The sequence below is a fragment of the Podarcis raffonei genome, chromosome 3 (assembly GCF_027172205.1).
Source record: "Podarcis raffonei isolate rPodRaf1 chromosome 3, rPodRaf1.pri, whole genome shotgun sequence".
NCBI classification, from domain to species: Eukaryota; Metazoa; Chordata; class Lepidosauria; order Squamata; family Lacertidae; genus Podarcis; species Podarcis raffonei.
Genome location: NC_070604.1, coordinates 87,033,511 through 87,052,212, shown reverse-complemented (window position 1 = coordinate 87,052,212; position 18,702 = coordinate 87,033,511). Strand labels below are relative to the sequence as shown.

The 18,702-nt window shown below is 42.7% G+C and overlaps 1 protein-coding gene across 4 annotated transcripts in view; it reads left to right on the top strand.

Moving 5' to 3' along the window:
- MDGA1 (MAM domain containing glycosylphosphatidylinositol anchor 1) overlaps positions 1 to 18,702 on the top strand; it is a 233,727-nt gene that overhangs the window by 104,949 nt on the left and 110,076 nt on the right. For all 4 annotated transcript variants that reach the window (XM_053382911.1, XM_053382910.1, XM_053382912.1 and 1 more), the window contains exons 6-8: positions 2,235 to 2,504; positions 3,324 to 3,653; positions 5,815 to 6,108. In XM_053382911.1, the coding sequence (XP_053238886.1) occupies positions 2,235 to 2,504; positions 3,324 to 3,653; positions 5,815 to 6,108 (894 nt within the window). The remainder of the gene's footprint in view (positions 1 to 2,234; positions 2,505 to 3,323; positions 3,654 to 5,814; positions 6,109 to 18,702) is intronic.

Sequence of the window (18,702 nt, the reverse complement as noted above, 5' to 3'; positions counted from 1 at the left end):
ACAAAATGAGAGGCATCTCTGCAAATTTACACACAGAGGGCAGAATCTGCATGTGCTCGTTGCTGGAGCGCCTCTCAGTTGCCACTGAATGAAAGTCATAATTCCCCTACCTCTTTTCCTCCAAAAATTTGGCTGTTGGGAGTGGAGTTACAGTGGTGGTGAGTGCATGTACATTTCACATTACTCTTCAGATATATCAGGGCCCCACTGGAGCTCAGCTTGGAGTGGTTCTCAAATGATAACATTTGTCTCACTACTAGGTACATCCAGTTTTAATATAATGCCTTGAGCACTAAGTGAGTTGAAAGAAATTGGGGGCACTTCACTTGAGTGAATCTGCATATTTGGCCAGTAAATGGGGAGCACTGCTTTCTGAAGCACTGAGGTAGAACAATCAGTCTGGATGTGGAAAAAGCGAGCAGCTCTGAAATATATATGTTGCTGCCCTTTTATTGAGAGAACAACCCTCTCACTTTCTGTTTGCATGAGCTGTAACTCAGAAATTCAAGGCAGTCTCAGCACAGCTCATTAACACAGGGTCCAAGGAGAAGAGATTGCAGAAATAATGATGTCGTTAAATCAAGCTTTATGAATATGTAACAACACCTTATTTTGCATTATTACGATTGTTACTTAAAACATGCTCTCAGCCTTTGTACCTCTGACTGGTGCTTTCTGAGCTCTGTTTGGAGTCTCTGATGGTGCTGACAAGCTTTAAAGGGGCTTTAAAGGGCCTTTGAGAGATTAGACAGAAAAAACATAGAGAAATGTCTTTTGGATCTGTGTCTGGGGATGTGGGAGGGGGGAATTAATCAGAAGGGTCTAGGTTAAGCATTCTAAAGGAAAGGAGCTGCCCATTCATAATGTGACTCCTTGCATAAAGGGGAAGGCTCAAGGATTTGTGAATGAGGTTGGAGTTGAGTGTTTGATATGTACACAGGGCAAGGAAATGGGTTAGCACCAATTGCTAGGGTGGAGAGAGGGGTGGCATTAACAAGCTAAAGGAGTTTTGCTCTTTGTTGTTAAGGCCTGAGCTTGTGGGAATTAAATCCAGAAGGAAAAATCTTTTGATATCAGGAGTCTGCTTTGAGAAATAAAATGAGATGTGGGGATTTGGAAAAGACCGTTTTGCCACAAAATGTGATGGGATGCTTCTAATGTCCTCCCTTCGCCCAGAAAGGGCAGAAACATGACAGCAGAGGCAGCCATGGTTTAGCATGTGCGGCCTTTGTCTGTCCAGCAGAAAAGAACTGCTACTTTACTTGACAAACCATTTGCACTGTCTCTGTCATACATCCCCGAGACGCCAGCAGTGAATTACTGTTGGATATTCTAGCAGTAATTTAACACTGAACTACTGCTGGATTGGTGTGAATTCTACAGTGGAATTCTGTATTAAGGAATAGTGCCGGGTGAGATTTCTGGGGCTTCCCACAGATAGATTTAACCAGCAAGGAGTGTTTCTAGGAGGTGGGCAGGGGACATTCTTCTCCAGCTCAGCAGGCTTTCCAAGCCCCCGAAGTTTGTTTCCCTGCTTTGCTTGGGTGAACTTGTCCAGCATCCTGGGGCAAACCAGCAGTACCCCAGGGGAAATCGTAGAAGCTACACCAAGTGCCTAGAAAGCACCATGGTCCCGTCCTAAAGTTGTAGCCTTGAGATGTAGTGATGGCTGCTAACCTGGCTGGATTTAAAAGAGGATTAGATAAATTCATGGAGGATAAGGCAATGAACAGCAGCTAGCCCTTTCCAAGAATGCCTCTGAATGCCACTTGTTGGAAATCACAAGTGGGAATAGTACTGTTGTGCTCAGGTCCTGCTTGTGGAATTCCTATAGGCATCCGGTGATAACAGGATTCTAGCCCAGATGGACAATTAACCTGATACAGCAGCTTCTTACGTTACTAAGGAGAGACAAGAGAAGCTGGAAGCTGTCCTGCAGTTACAAGACGGTGATCTACCTGTTCTGGAAACTGATTGCATAAATATAATTGAATCTTTTGGGATAAGATATACCTTCATATTTAATACAGATAAGATGGAACTGCATTCTTAGAATCACATATTTGAGAAGTACTGCCTTCTGACATGTCATCTTTAGCCCAGATTTTCCCTATAAAGGCAAGAGGAAAAAACCCCAAGTGTCCTCCTTTGGTAAATAAAGCAAATTCCCCCCACACAAGCTAACCTTCGCCTCTCTCTCTCTCTCTCTCTCTCTCTCTCTCTCTCTCTCCCAGCTCCACCAGCCCTGAAGTTGTCTGTCAATGAGACCTTGGTGGTGAACCCGGGAGATAATGTCACCATTCAGTGTCTGTTGACTGGTGGGGACCCTTTGCCCCAGGTCGTCTGGTCCCACTCACCTGGCCCTATGCCCCGCAACAGCCTTATCCAAGGGGGAAACCTCACCATCTGGAGCATCCGTGCAGAAGATTCAGGGTATTACAATTGCACGGCCATCAACAACGTGGGGAATCCAGCCAAGAAGACAGTGAACCTTTTGGTGCGATGTACGTGTTTCAGTGGGCTTAGCTGAAGACTGGCTCTGGACCCCCAGTGCACACACACACACATGCACATACTGCTTGATTGTAAAAATAAACAAACAAACAAACCTCAAAATGGTTACAAAAAGATAAAACAAGAAAATCAAGAAAAATTCACAACCACACTTAAAATCTTGCAAAAGTTAAAATACTAAATCAGATTAAAATTACCTCAACTTTCTAAACATAATACGAGCACTATGGGCTAGAGAATAATATTAAATATATTATTCTATTTCAATTTATTGTCTGCCCTTCACCAATTTAATGTTCAATATTAAAAGCAATTATGCCCAGCACATATTCCAACTTGCCCACAAAGCTGTTTCCCCCCACCAAACCATGCCCACTCCCCCCTCACCTCGTGTCATATGAGATGTCAGGTGTGGATAAGTAAGGACATGGCGAGTAATGAACAAACTGCAGCTTAAAGTGAGCTCCCAGTTGTTCCTTTCCAAGTGGAGCTTACTAACAGTGAGCCCCACTAGAATCAGCTGCACTAAGGAATTAAGTTGGACAGTATAGTCAGCAAACCCCGCTATGTCCTTTTCCCGCTCTATGCCCCTTTTCAGGTGCAGGTTGAATGTAAATCATGCCTGCAACCAGACTTCTCAGGGGCTCAGCTGCCAAGCACTTAAATTGAACCCTTTGAGCTTTGGCAGGTGGTCCACGGGTGTGTGAGAATTATGGGCTGGTTCCAGTTCCCCACCCCTGCCTTAGAAGGTACAAGGTGCCGTTGCATTAAGTGACTATTCACCAGCTTGGCATTTGTGTCTCTTACAGCCATGAGGAATGTTACATTCCAGATCACTCCTGATGTGATTAAAGAGAGCGAGACCATCCAGCTAGGGCAGGACCTGAAGCTCTCATGCCATGTGGATGCTGTCCCCCAAGAGAAGGTTTTCTACTTCTGGTACAAAAATGGGAAGCTGGCCAAGATCTCAGACCGGCTAGTTGTCATCAGGAATGATCCAGAACTTCCTCCGGTGACTAGCAGCCTGGAGATAATTGACCTACGCTTCACTGACTATGGCACGTACCTGTGCGTTGCTTCTTTTCAAGGAGCACCCATTCCTGACCTCAGTGTTGAGGTGAACATTTCTTCAGAAACAGGTGAGCCTTCCACATGGGCCTTCTTGGACTATTAAGGAGGTTGAACTAAGTTAAAGAACTTCATATACCTCAGCAAAATCTTTGTAGGAAATTTTGAAAAAGCAACCCAAGAATAGGAGTGCAAAGTTTAATCAACTGGTACATTTGCTTTAATCGCATGGCACGTGCATAGGCACACAGAAACAAATGAATATATCTTCCATTGGAGGAGCTGCGATTGATAAGTGCACCGCAGTGAAGTTCTTCCTCCCCTTTCCAAATTTGATTAAAAAGGTCCTTAAAGAAGGCTTTCCACCCAGTCTGTGTCCAAAGGTAGCAGGTGGGTCTAGTCACTTCAAATTTCTGACTGAAACCATTGTGGAATAAGCATGTGTGCAGTACACATTCCTGTATAAGATCATCTTGGTAAATTGTGGCCTCACTTGTGGGATTGTACTTCTTCAAATAAAAAGTGAGGTACCACCTGTCTTGATGCTTCCGCGTGTTTTGAGTTGTTGTTTTTTAAGTCTGCATATAGAACAATAACATCTCAAGGAGAAGACTTTTAGACTAGGCTAAATTTTGCCTAAAAACCTAAAAAGACCTAAAAAGAGAGAATCTGATTGCATTCTTCCTCGGGGTTATATCTCTCAATGTTGTAGCTGAGAGGGGCAAAGCATTTGGGCAGCTAGAGTGCAGGGCATTTTGAAGCATCTTTGCTACCAAGGCCATCATTTGCACATTATGGAAATTTGAGCTGCATGCTCCAGAGAGAATTTCCATATCAGGATCCTTGGCAGTCCTTTCCTTCTCTCTAACACAGGGAAACGAAGAGTTGGCCTTAAATTCTCCTTTATGTGCTCTTTAAGAAACGTTGAATGATTGCATTGAATGGCAGCTCTTTCCTCTCATCGCCAGTGGACCACAATGGTGGGCTAGGAAGAGGGAAGTAGTTCTGTGTTCCCTGTCTCTCTGGCTTCATCCCACAAGTGAGGCCACAGCTTAGCAAGATGGCCATCCACAGTAGGAGGCCCTGGAGAGACAGCTTTAATTAAAAACTCCACAAATGTAATTTACACGTTTTTCCCTTGGAGAAAATTGTCTCCTGCCAGGTGAGCGTGTGCCAGCGGTGCTGAGCTGGAAGGGTGCAGCTCCGTCTTCGCACCGTAGAGAAGAGGATCTGATGAGATTCCTCAACCCACGGGAGACCTGCAAATTGAAAATTCACCTCCTTATTGCCTGGCAAAGTTGCCGCTGGAGATACTGGCGGCTGGAGCCAGCCTAAATATACTCTTAAGGCAGCTATGTACTCCTTTTGTGTGTTATTAAAATAATCACACTCTCCCTTGCCCTATTATACGTGGGTCACACTGAGTCATCACTGGGCAGTGCAGGTTAAAATGACTTCAGGACTTCTGAGTTTCATCTAAGGAGGAATAATACAAGCCCTCTGGCACATGAAAGCATCAGTGTACTTCATATGGAAACAAAAGAGGCAGCTGGAGGAAGGAAATTTTAGAGAAGGAGGAGACATTTCTTTCTGTGATCTTCAGGTGTTCCATCCCTGGGCTTGGCAAAACTTGGCTTTTACAGAGGTAGAGGACTCAGGCAGCAGAGATGAATCCCAAGTTTCATCTTGATGGCAGGGGTCAGAAATCTGTAGCCCCACCCCCCATCCCACCCCCAAATGTTGCTGGACTACCTGTCCCACTAACCCTGACCTTTGGCCATGCTGGCTACTGCTGATGGCAGTTGAGTTCCAACAACATCTGGAACCTCCAAGGTTCCTTCAAACTCTGTGATTCTGTGAAAGCAGTATATAAGTACAGCAAGTACTGATTTTTAAGAACATTTCCAAACTAATTGGAAAGGAGGATTCTGAGTAGAACCTAGCAGAAAAAGGAAAGCTCCTCCCTATGACTGGCAAAAGCCAGATATTTGCAAAATAAGGAATTGTGTTCATTTACTAGATAATTTAGTCAGGTTAAAGGATTTAAATTCTACTCTTCTGGGAGCTCAGATTTCAGCGACCCTTAACAAAGGATTTGGATTTTATTTTTTATTACCACCACCTTATTGCAATACACCCATTTAACCAACTCCTAAGTATTTTTGTTGTGCTAAGCAAGCGAGGTGCAGCGCAGTGTGTGAATGGTCCTTTCTTGTCGTCTTCTCCCATTAGTGCCTCCATCCATCATGGTGCCCAAAGGTCAGTCCACCATCACTGTGCGCGAAGGCTCTAGGGCAGAGTTGCAGTGCGAAGTCCGGGGGAAGCCCAAGCCTCCCATCCTTTGGTCCAGAGTAGATAAGGAGGCTCCTATGCCCTCAGGTGCCATGACAGTGGAGACAAGCGACGGGAAGCTGCATTTGGAGAAAGTCACCCGAGAACTGAGTGGGACTTACAAGTGCCAGACAGCCAGGTACAATGGCTTCAACATTAGACCCCGGGAAGCCCTGGTGCAGCTCAATGTACAGTGTGAGTACAGCTGTAGAATTTCATTGCTCTTTGCTTCTATGCTAGTGTGCATCAGTGTTCTAGTTGCCTCTAAGAAGAGCATCTCTTGTTGGACCTAGTTGTTCCCTGTTTTCCCTTGGAATAACAAAATCCACATGCATGAAGAGTGCAGTTGAGATACTACAACTTGAAAGAACCTACATATTTGAAAGAACCTCAGTATGGTGAAATGATGTGCTTTCCATCATTTCACCAATGATTGAATTAACTCTTCCAGAACTGAAGCTGTCTGCCAGTTCCAATCTCCTTGCTTGGACTCTTTTGGCAAGAAAGAATTGCTGTCTCTTCCCACCTCCATTTCTTTTTTTACTCCTTGGGTTCATCGGTGTGTCACAAATGACTGACTTAAGCATTAGATGTGAGCAGGTGGCTTTTGTTATTAATATTGTTGGCTAGGATTGCTGTGGACTTATTTGCAGTTGGATGTGCAACTCTGACTTTCTTTTTTCTTGTTGGCCTTGTGATGCCCTCTTGCTCCATAATAAGATTCTAAACAGAAACCCTTGAAAACCATGACTACCTAGGTGAAGTTTCGCTTTACTTCACTTAAATAGGGAGAACATATGAAGTGATTTTATTTTGTAAACCCAGATAAGAAGTTGGGTTCACCCTGTTTCTGTGGTCCTTCTCATGTGCATCTTCACACTACAGTGAACATGACAAACTGCAAACCATGTGCTCTGTTTACATTCACAAGTCATGGATGTTTTAATTTCAGGACTGTTTCAAAAATAAGACTTCCTTTTATATTTTGGTATATTATGAGGCAGCAAGCAGATAACTTAGACTCTCATCTGGGAGCATAATTTTAGCAGCATTCCAATGTTGGGTCAATGGCAGAGTCTGAAAGGCGTTTATTGGAGTCTGGTCAGATGCAGTGTAAGGCCAGTTTGCCCATGATGAGAGAAGATATTTAATCTCTGTGCTCTGGAAAGATGCCACTCAGTTACTCTCTGTGACCTTGGATGACCCAAGTTATTTGGGAGTCAGCCAGAAGGCAATGTGATTCCAAATATGTTGCCTTCTGGCTGGCCCAGAACCAACTCATATCGGACATAGATCAGTCACAGCTGTAGCAAAGCAATATGTTTGGTGTGTGTGTATTTTAAGGATGGATCTTTCCCTAGCGTTCATAGTGTAGCAGCTTTCTTGGTAGCATATGTGAATAATGCGCTCTTTGCAGGTGATCAAATGCTGAACCGGGCAGAATTTTTAATACCTGAGACAGGATGAAAGCAATTTGGCTCTTTCACTCTCCAGGTCTGGGATGAAGTCATTGCTTGATGTTATTAATGGGAGTGGTGAATTGAAGGCATGTGGTGATAACTCTTTTTGCAAAGGTAGCCTCCCATCAGGAGAATTTCAGGACCATATTTCCTGTGGAATGTAGGTGGCTTTGGGAATGAGAAGCTGGCAGGTGTGGGATTAAGAGAGAGAATGTTAATTTGCACCATCAGGCACCATCCCTGGGCTGCTGTCACCAAATAGCATGCTTACAGCACACACAGCATCGCTTATTAGAAACCAGCCGTTCTTTCTAGGCACTCCCCCCTTTCTCCTGCAGAAATAAAGAAATCTGTACTGAAAACCTGGACAGAGCTGAGCAAATGCCCTCAATTTTGTTGTCTAAATCTCCCTGAAAAGCAATATCACAGAGCAAACAACTGAAGGTGCAGTTTAAAGATGCTAGGTTCAAATTACAATTGGATCCTGATGAACATATCTCCATCCCCCGCCCTCCACACACAAATATAATATTACCCGAGTGAATCAAGAAGAAGGAGAAGAAGAAAGCATACACAAAATGCAACACAGGCCTTGAGCTATCATAACCCTTGCTCCCTGCAAGCCATGCTTTTCAACTCAGGACCCAGCCTTTGAAAACAGACCCGTGTTCCCCTTCCCTTCTCCTCTCTTTCATGTGATACTCGCTGACTGTTGTTAAGCATGGTTTCGCAACAAGAACAGAAGAAGAGCCTGCTGGATAAGGCCAATGGCCCATCTAGTCCAGCATCCTGTTCTCACAGTGGCCAACCAGGAAACCCCACAAGCAGGACCCAAGCACAACAAGAGCACTCTGCCCTTCAGTTGTCAGCAACTGGAGGAGCAGCCATTGATTGCCTTATCCTCCGTGAATTTGTATAATCCTCCTTAAAAGCCACCCAAGTTGGTGGTCATCACTGCCTTGTGTGCTTCACTGGGTGTCCATGAGTCCCATGAGGGAACTTTGCCCATGCCATGTATAAATTAATTAACTTAAATCATGCCACTTCTTTTGCAAACTTTTATTTAAACTGAAAAGTCCCAAATGCTGCAACCTTTCCTCATAGGGCAGTCACTCTGTCCCCTTGATTGACCTTTTCTGAAACTCTTCCAACTCTACAGTGTCCTTTTTGAGGTCAGGTGACCAGAACTGTACACAGCATTCCAAACGTGGTTGCACCATAGATTTGCATGGTAGCATTATGATATCAGCAGTCTTATTTACAACCCCTAGGATGGGATTTCAAAGCTGTCACACATTGTACGAAGAGGGAAGATGAAAGGGGTGTGTGTTCTCAAGGCTGGTTTCCAATCTACAAACAGGGAAACCAACATTGTGTTTCTACCAGATCACAGAATCGAGGCACCCTTAATAAGGGATGGTTCAAATTATCGTTTTAAGGTTCATTTTGGTGAAACTGTCATAAACAGAATTTATCAGCTCATGAGTGGATTGTACAGTGCAGTGTTTTCAATGGGCCTTTGAACTGCAGCTTATTATACCCCTACTCAAAACTTGTTCCAGAAAGTTTCCAGGGATCTCGTGGCGAGTTGTGATTCAAAGATGTATTTATTGAAAGCATCCCAGGATAGGTTTGCCATACCTTTGATCTCATTGCATTGCAAACGAACTGAAATGGCTGTATGAACTCGCATGCAGATTTTGGTGATTTAAGGGAAGGGCAAGCCATCGTACCCCTGCACAGTCTTGGTCAAGAGACCTTGCAGTTCCTTCTTTAGGACCATCTGCTGGATCGTTTTCAGAATCTTTCTGATCTTTAAAAGAGAGCCTCATTATTTGGAAAGCACCGCAACACTCGGGGTCACCTCCATGCCCTCGTTGCTGGTCCCTCTCCTTCTCCTGTGGGGAGTGAGGCGTTATAGACGGGTGCGTGCATGTGCTCCACTTAATTGAGCCACTGCTCTCCAGCACGAGCAGCTCATTAGCTTTATGACTTGCCCTGGAATTCTAATCTTGTCGGAAATGGGAATCGTGTGGTTGCTGAAGGCTCTCTGATGAGAGCGCAAATTTTTCCTCCGCTTGTTCTTTCCAACTGAGAATCTGCTCTGATGATGAGTGTGTGTTATAGGTATATATTTGTGCCTGTGCACGCTTGCGACTTGCTTTTGAACTGGCTCTCTTGGGGGAAAGTGAATTCTGGGTGATAATTTGGTTGTTTTGCTGATTTGTTCCAAAGCTAAAGTTGCAAAAAAAGAGAGAGGGAGAAAAAAATCAATACGGCAGATCTGATTAGATGTCAGAACCTGTTTCTCTGTTTGTTTTTTCTTCTTCTTTTCCTTTTCCTTTCCACCCACCAATATATAGTTTTGTATCGTGGCACACAAAGCTCTGAAATTAGCTTTGCTAGCGATACTGCTGCACTGGGAAGTGGGAGTGGGGCAGAGGCTTACAAACTTTTAATCTCTTGGAGATGGTTATTTGTCATCCATGTGTTTTGAAAATATGAATAAATCACTGCACGCTACTTACAGGAATGAGCTAATGGTAAAATGTTCAGACTTTAGTTATGGTGGGGGTTTTTAGGTGCACATCTAGGAATTTTTATTTTAATGTGTCTGCCTAACAGTGGAAAATCCAAATGGGGCAAATGTGTTTCCAAGTATTTTTTAATATTCTTGTATTCATCAGAGGTATAATGAGGAATGATTAAGGGAGTTGGGTATATTTAGCCTGGAAAAGAAAAGACTTGGATGTGATGTGATAGCCACCTTCAAATTTCTGAAAGGCTGTCACATGGAAGATGGAGCAAGCTTGTTTTCTGCTGCTCTGGAGGGTAGGGCCCAAGCCAATGGATTCAAATTACAAAGAGGGAGAGAGAGTAGGAAGAACTTTCTGACAGTAAAAGCTGTTCAGCCATGGAACAAATTACCTCAGAAAGTTGTTTTTAAACAGAGGTTGGATGGTGCTCTGTCAGGGATGCTTTAGCTGCGATTCCTGCATTGCAGGAGACTGGACTAGATGACCCTTGGGATCCCTTCTAACTCTGCAGGCCCTGCTCCTGCCTCTAACCAGCTGACCCAGGGCAGGGCCTGACAAGTTTTATAAGAACTTCTGCTCCTGCTGCTGCTGCTCAGCAGAGAGGGCTTCTTCTTTTAAATTGTTTTTTATATCCTTTTAAATTCTTTTTTTAAAGTGTTTTAACAGTTTTTAAATGAGTTGTAAGGGCATTGTGTGGGATGTGCCTGGGAGGAGGGGAGTGCCAGGCAAAAACCAGTTCCTTTTTAACCAGGCCTTTGATTGACATCCTATGCCCTTTTAAAATGTGGCCTTTTTGGAGGGGGTGTTATTGGGTTGTTGTTTTCATTTTGATTATATATTTTGTGGTTTGATTTTGTTCTGCAAACCGCCCTGAGACCTCTGGGTATAGAATGGTATATAAATTCAGTAATAATAATAATAATACATATTATTATTATAATACTTTATAATAAATTCTAATTTTAATAAATTATATATTTATAAATTATAAAAAGAATTATTATTCTAAAACTAATTATAAAAAGAATTATAATAAATTCTTTTTAAAATATCTTTATTAATTTAAAATAAATACATTTATGAAGAAACAGACATACATACAAGTAAACAAACATACAATCAAACAAACAAATAACAGAAAAATCAAACAAACCACCACACTATAAGATACAAGAAGATTAATATAATTATCATCATATATACTCCTGATACTGAACACAATTATAAAACTTATAGAGAAGAAATTTAAAACTGACTTCCAATTAATCTCACTGTACCACTGCACATTTTCTGTTCTCATCCTGAAACAACGTTCTTAACCAGAGGTACTATTTCTGGGTTAGCGGAGTCTGTAACCTGAAGCGTCTGTAACCCGAGATACCACAGTAGGCATAAGGTGATCCTTTTAAGTAGACAGGTTCTTTCTTTAGGGCAGGTTTCTGATGCCTGCATTTTGCAGCTTGGATTCCCAACTCTAGAAAAGCTCTTCCCCTATAGCAGCACCATGCATCTTTCAAAACCATGCTTCTTTCCATCCTGGCTTGCCTCAGGGACTCTCAGATAAAAGATTTCCTGAATTTCATGGGGCTGGCTCAGAGTACCCAACATCTGCAAACCGCACAGAGGAAAAGGTCCTCCCCAATCTTTGCAATCCTAATGATAAATTAGGATCAGCATGGCTATCACAATCCAAATTAAATATATAATGTTGTTTCCTTTATTCTTCATAATATATACACAACTCCATGAGTGGTGGTATCGAAAACTGTTGCCATTAGTTTGGGATGCATTTTCCTTCATTCTAGAATAACTTATTTGGATTACTTTCCCCCCTGATTTGTGTACCTGCTATAAAACTTTAAGGATGGGGGTATACGTTGTTATAGGGTTTTGGGTGGATCCAGACTAAAATAGTTGAACTGACGTCCTGTTGAAATCAGTGGGATGAGTCATGACTTAATTTAAGTTGCATTGATTTTAGTGGAAGACAAGTACAACTAACTTAGTTTGGTTCTCATCCAATCCTCTTAATCCACTAGTTAATTTTAATAACTTTTTAAGGCCGCAATCCAATAACACACTTACCTGGGAGTAAGACCTATTGTACAACAGGATTCACCTATGAACAAGCAGATATAGGAATGTGCTATGACTCTCTTTTATTTATTTGGAATTCATTAAACTCAGTGATATTGCTTTTCTGAAGGGGAAACTGGGGGGGGGGGGAATTCCCATGCAAGTTAGGGTAATTTACGGAAGGTATTTTACATCTGGTAATTTTCAGTTTGTATCAGAAATTTTTCGGATGTCTTGGAAAGTGATCCAATTTAGCATGTTTATTTTTCTTATATTTAGGAAGCTGCTAAAAACATTGAAATTGCGAAACTTGCCTAATATTTCTTTGCAGTTGGCATCCATTCATTGTTACTTATGAAGTTTTGGGAACTTTTATCCAAAATAATTATGCACTGGAAAACCCACTAATTCCCACTTCGCTGATTAAACGTCATAAGATTATTCTAGTTCAAGTTTTTACTACTTCCCTTTTTTTTTAAGTGTATAAAGAAAGCGCAAAGCAGTTTACAGTTGGAGGGAAAGAGAAGTCTCAATCCACATTTTAATCCTCATTTTAAATTTAACCTACTTTGCTGCTTTGTGTCTCACAAACTACAAGCAACTGGGTGGGGGGAGGCAAAATCCAGGGCAACCCCATACCCTCCCTTGTCTGTCTGTCTGTGTCTGCTATACAGTTTTCTGTAATCTCCTTTACACAGTAGATCACACAATCATCAGCAATACATGAAATTGCTGTATAGATTCAGCTTGAGTGTAGGCCTCTGAGATGACATGCCTGAGTCAGCATCTTGACCGAAAACAGAGTAGCATATCTTCCAGTCTAAAGCATTTCCTCTCCCTGCATTGAGACAGGGAGTTGCATACATCCAGTCTCTTCTAAGTTCCTGGATCAGAGCAGTCATCTTCTTCCCACTTTCTAACTTATAACAGCAATCAGGGTGAGAAGAAACAGAAACCAAACATTAGGCAAAATTGAAATTTCTCTTATATCAAAACATCTTTAGGAGTTTTGAGAGACGTTAAAAAAATTAAAGGGCATCTTCAGACATCCTTTGTATTGCACATTCATAATTATTTGTGCTCATAATGTTATTGGGGCAGTGACATATGATCCCACTTTCTGCTTGTGCCTGCAAAGTTTGGGGGGCGGTCATACTGCTTCATTTCCAACCAGTGCATATCCTGTAAATTCCTACTGAAATCCTGCAACTTTTCACACCACATATGTTCTGCTTTACATTTGCTCTGCTTTTCTTGTGCTATAGCTACTCCGGACAGCAATACAGTAGTAGCATCAGGGAAGCACCCCAGAACAAAACAAAGCAGCATAAGTCTACCACCAATGCGCTATCATCAACAACATGGTGCAAAAAACACCCACAATAAAACACCAGTTGTGGGGAGGGGGCTTGGTAAGATTAACAAGATGGCTTGGGGTGTGTATGCGAGATGGCATTCTCTTATCTCTGAGTGAACATTTGTGCAGTCTGACAAATATCTCTACAGCTGCATATGGTAAGGTTACCAGATTTTTTTCAATAAATCTGGGGACAATTATTGTTTGCTGTGTACGTGTGAATGCTGAGAAAGCTGTAAATCCGGGGACTGTCCCCGGGAAACGGGGGCGTCTGGTAACCTTAGTATATGCTGTTCTCTGGGTTCCTGGGAGAAAAGCGGAGTGGTTAGTGTCCAAGTAGAACTGGGGAGAGATCTATGTTCAAATCCCCACTCAGCCACGAAGCTCAGGGGATGACTTTGGGCTTCTCCAGCCCAACCCAATTCACAGGGTTGTTATTGTGTTGGGCAGGGGAAGAAAACTAGGTGTGCCTACTTGAGTTCCTTAGAGGGAAAGGTAGGACATACTGTAAATACAATAAATAAATACAACTTATAGCAGAAAAGGCATCAGAGAAGTACTATGGTCTCTTTCTTCTGTTGCTTAAATGAAGGAGGGGATGGATAATAACAAGTAGCTGAACAAGGAAAGACCTGTGAATGTTGAACCCAGCTTGATATGCTTGAAGATGCATTGCACTCCCTGTGCTATAATTTCCCCATCTTTAAAGTGGAGATAAGTCTGACCCTTCCCACCAGAGGTTTCTGAGACTTAATTAGTGGTTTCAGAGCACTTTGAAATCCTTTAATAAAAGGCACACTAGATGAGGCAAGGTTTATTATTATTATAAACACCATCTACCAGACGCCTCAGGTCATGGAGTCACAAGTGAAATTAAACGCATCAGCCACCATGATGCATATTAAAACTTGTGGCAGGCAGGTGAGATTAGAAAGGTTTTTGAGGCCAGCCTGCAACGTTTCAGTATTGGAAATCGTCCCCCTGGAAGGAGGCGAGAGGCCGACAGATGGCAGATAAACAGGATCTGGACTAGTCTATGCAGTGCATTTTATAGCCCATGAGATACTAACTGCGAACAACATCCCTGCCTGGCATCCATTGTTCGAGTTGCTGAGCTCCTGCAGGGCCACGTCTGCAAAAACGGCTCACAAGTGCACGGTAACGTAATTCCAGTATGCATTATACATGGTCAGATGTTAATGGGTTTGTCCGTTTATTTGAACAATTTGCTTATATACCGCCTTTCTGCCAAGGCACTCAAGGAGGCTGTAAAATAATGTCTTGCAATTTAATTTAAATGATACAAAAGAGAAAAGCAAGGCAGGAGAGGAAAACAAACACATTTGGGTGACCATTGCATGAGACAGGTTAAGAAAGGGAGGAGCCAGAGGGCTTTTGGTCCTAGCCAAGGAGAAGCAGAGTAGCTCTCAAACCTCTCCTTTTGAGGTGATTATGGAATGATGATTATGGGGAGAATCCAAACTGGTCCCAGTTAAAGAAGTTCTGGCTCATGGTTTCATTTCTCCCTCATATACAGCTGGTTGGAATGTTCAGGTTGCCATGTCCATGATTTCATAATACAGCCAAGGACACATTCTGGTGGGGGGTGCAATCAGAGTGCTGTGTAATCCTGAGCCAAAATATACCAATTAGTCACTTAATAAAGAACGTTTTAAAGACCTAGACCACTGTTCATCTGAATTTAAAAATAGCTACTTCCCTTATTGGACACAAATACATTATATGAGAACGGCCAAATTCTTCAAAGATCCATAGAACTGTAGAGCCGCAAACAGCCTAGAGATCATTTATTCCAAGGATGACAACGTGGTTCCCCCCTGGATGTTGCTGGACTATAATTCCCATCAGCCCCAGCCAGTATAGCAAGTGGCACAGATGATGGGAGTTGTAGCCCAAGGGCATCACATTGGGTCCTCCCATTTATTCCACCTCTGTACTTAACTGTGTGTCAGAAACAGAGAGCAAAAGCAAGATACCTCAGGCTAGTGGCAGTTGTGTGATACAGGATATGTTTGATAAATACACACCCAAATAATTTAAGCCTGCACTTATTGCAGAAAACGTTGAGAAAAATACTGACTTCAAAGGGGTTTCCCCACCCCCATTCATCTGCAAAACAAATGTTAAATAGCTTTGCGTAGTTAAATAATTGTACTGTACTAACAAATTGAAAGTCTCTTTCTCAGCCAGTGAATGCTTTACAATTCCAAATATGTGACCACACTAGTTAAACTTTGAAGACTTTTCCGCATAACCTCTGACAGCATACTACAATTTCATTTTAGCCATTATGCATTTTCCCCCCAGTGACAACAGCATGATAGCCCATATCACAGCAGAGGCGAATAGCCTTCTACCCAGAGGAAACCGACATGATGCTGCTTGCATTTTTGGGAAGGAAAAGGCTAGATTTGCACTCCTCCACAGGAGCAGCAGTGTGTGTTCAGAAAGCTTTTTCAAACCCCTAATAAAAGGTTCACATTATGGCTCTGGCATTGCTGAGGTGAAAACACTGCTGGTTTTTCAGAGATGAAGTAAACTCTGGTCTGTCACCTCAGTGCCAAAACAGACCTTCCTCTATTTTTATTCCAAGGTCCCTCAAAGCTGCATAGGAAGAGTCCTTACAGGAACTGGTAAGGAGAAAGACTGATTTATATCTATGAACTTTTGAGAGAGTGATTGCATCATAAGTAAAGAAGATTTTACCCCATACCTGAATTATGGTGCAGCACTGTGATGCAAATGTCATCGGAATCAATTCTGATGCCAGTTTTGTGCCTATTTATCCTTTTGCATAGAGGCTAACCTGTTTGCTCCTCTGCAGAGGGGCACTGCTAGCAGATGATATCACATGGGACGATGATGTGAGAGTCATTCACTTTTTCTCAATTTCCAACTTGTTTCAGCCCAAATTATCCTTCCTTGGGGACTTTTCTATTAAAAAAAATAAAAGGACAATTAATAAGCCATGCTTAAAACATATAAAAGGGACGCGGGTGGCGCTGTGGGTTAAACCACAGAGCCTAGGACTTGCCGATCGGAAGGTCGGCGGTTGGAATCCCCGCGACGGGGTGAGCTCCCGTTGCTCAGTCCCAGCTCCTGCCAACCTAGCAGTTCGAAAGCACGTCAAAGTGCAAGTAGATAAATAGGTACCGCTCCGGCGGGAAGGTAAATGGCGTTTCTGTGCGCTGCTCTGGTTCGCCAGAAGCGGCTTAGTCATGCTGGCCACATGACCCAGAAGCTGTATGCCGGCTCCCTTGGCCTATAGAGCGAGATGAGCACCGCAATCCCAGAGTCGGTCACGACTGGACCTAATGGTCAGGGGTTCCTTTACCTTTTTAAAACATATAAATACATATCAAAATCATGCATTTGCTCTGTTTCCAGTCTTTTTCTGTAGATAAAACAGTTTGGGGGAGTGATCACAGTAATATGTGTCGGAAAGGAAGAAGTCAAAGGACTGGAGGAGAAATAGTAAGGCCCAGAAGAAGCAACAGGTGGAGATCAGCGATGTCTGTGTCTGTTAAAAAAAGAAAGCAATGCATGTCTGCCTGGCTCTTGGCATATGAAAAGTTTTTGGTATGTGCCTTCATGGCTTAAAGGCTTTGGCCATCCCTGCTGTAGGTCACTAGTGCATGAAGGTTGATCTTCCTTTGCAGCAGATAAGTCTCTTTAGAAGACCATTCCTCTGCAAATGTTATTCTGGCTGGCGAACAAATGTTTAATCTCCTTTGGTATCTGGCTGAGCAGTTTGCAGTGTTGTACGTCAGGCAAATAATAGTCTCCATCAATTTAACCTGTTATCTGTGCAGCAAACATAAGACCAGGAATGGCGTATGTGGAAGGGACAGTAAATAAGCATGACGGATCAGTGGATCTACATCACTGGAAATGGAAATGCACTAAATTCTGCTTTGGCTTGCAATTGAAGCCATCTCTCAACCGCCGGAGTTTTACGGGTGCTCTGTCTCTTTTGAAAGCAAGAGTGTAGCTATTAATTGCTCTGTTAATATTCTCATGAGTCTTTCTGGCAGAGAGCCTTGCCACAACACTTAAGTTGATGCTGCCTAGGAAATTTCAAACTTTTATTGATTCTAGTTTGGGAGGAAGGAGACCACTGCTGTGCTCCGGGATGTACTGTGAGTGCTGAACAGTTGAGACATATATCCAGTGCAGAGGTGGCTCCTTTTGCTCACTAGTCTTGTCAAAGGGAGCGTTTGGAACAGGAGGCTTAAGAATTTAGACTTAGGAGGAATTTAGATAGATGGGTAGATATTTATTTTCATCTTGTCTCCCTTCCTTGGGCTATTAAGGATAGATTCAGAAGATCGGGAGTTGCACAAGAAGCTAGCTGCTTAATAACTGTCTGCATGGGAAGGGGATTGTCTGTAGCCCAGTATTATCTTCTGCAGACTCTCACAAATTAGGTAAGTAAAAGGGTAGTAACGCTGAATGGAGTGGTAATGAGAACTGCAGGCCACTGGTGCTGTTAACGGCACAGGGAAGCAGGCTATGCACTTTCAAGTGTCTGCTCTGTGACTGACGGTTGTTTGAATCCATGCAGGAGATGTGTGGCAGGGCTTGATTTAGCCATCAGAGAAAGTCAGCTATACAATGGATCCCCCGCGAGAATGAAATGATTTGGGCGCTCTCTAGCATAGTGGATAGGCTCATTTTGCTAGCTACAGTGGACTCGTTTAAAATCTCCCAAGAACATGGTGGTCATTCCCTACCTATAAGACAAGGGACTATGGGGAATTTGAATATACTGGTTGCCCATCATGAAAAACGGAATGTTTTTCGCAGATGATTGTGAATCTATAAGCAGAATATGACTCTTGAGATGACAGGGTTGCATCTTAGACTGTGGTTTGGAATTGGGTCATTATGCTCATTAATCTGTCGCTGGGAGTGAAATGAAACACTTTCTTTCTGTTCTTTTCTTCAGGTCTTTGTTCCGTAGGAACATTGGTTCCCAAGGGCCTTAAAACACCCCCATAATAGGCCACAAGTGATGGCCACCTTAAAATACACCTCATTTCTGCCTATTTTCAGTAATTACATTGTGCCCATTTTAAAGCAGAAGGTGTACTTTCCAGCTTATATAATTAAAGATTTGTTAACTGTTTCCTTTCAGAACCCTGGAAAACTAGTGTGTGTGTGTGTGTGTGTGTGTGTGTGTGTGTGTGTGTGTGTATAAACACATGTTCTTAGTGCGATAATGGATCAAGGTGCAGCCAGAGGTCGCAGCCCACAAGGGCTAATTCACCACCCACTTACATGGACGGAAACATAAGCAAAGCTGTTTGTGGTTTAGTTTTGTAACTATGACTCTCAC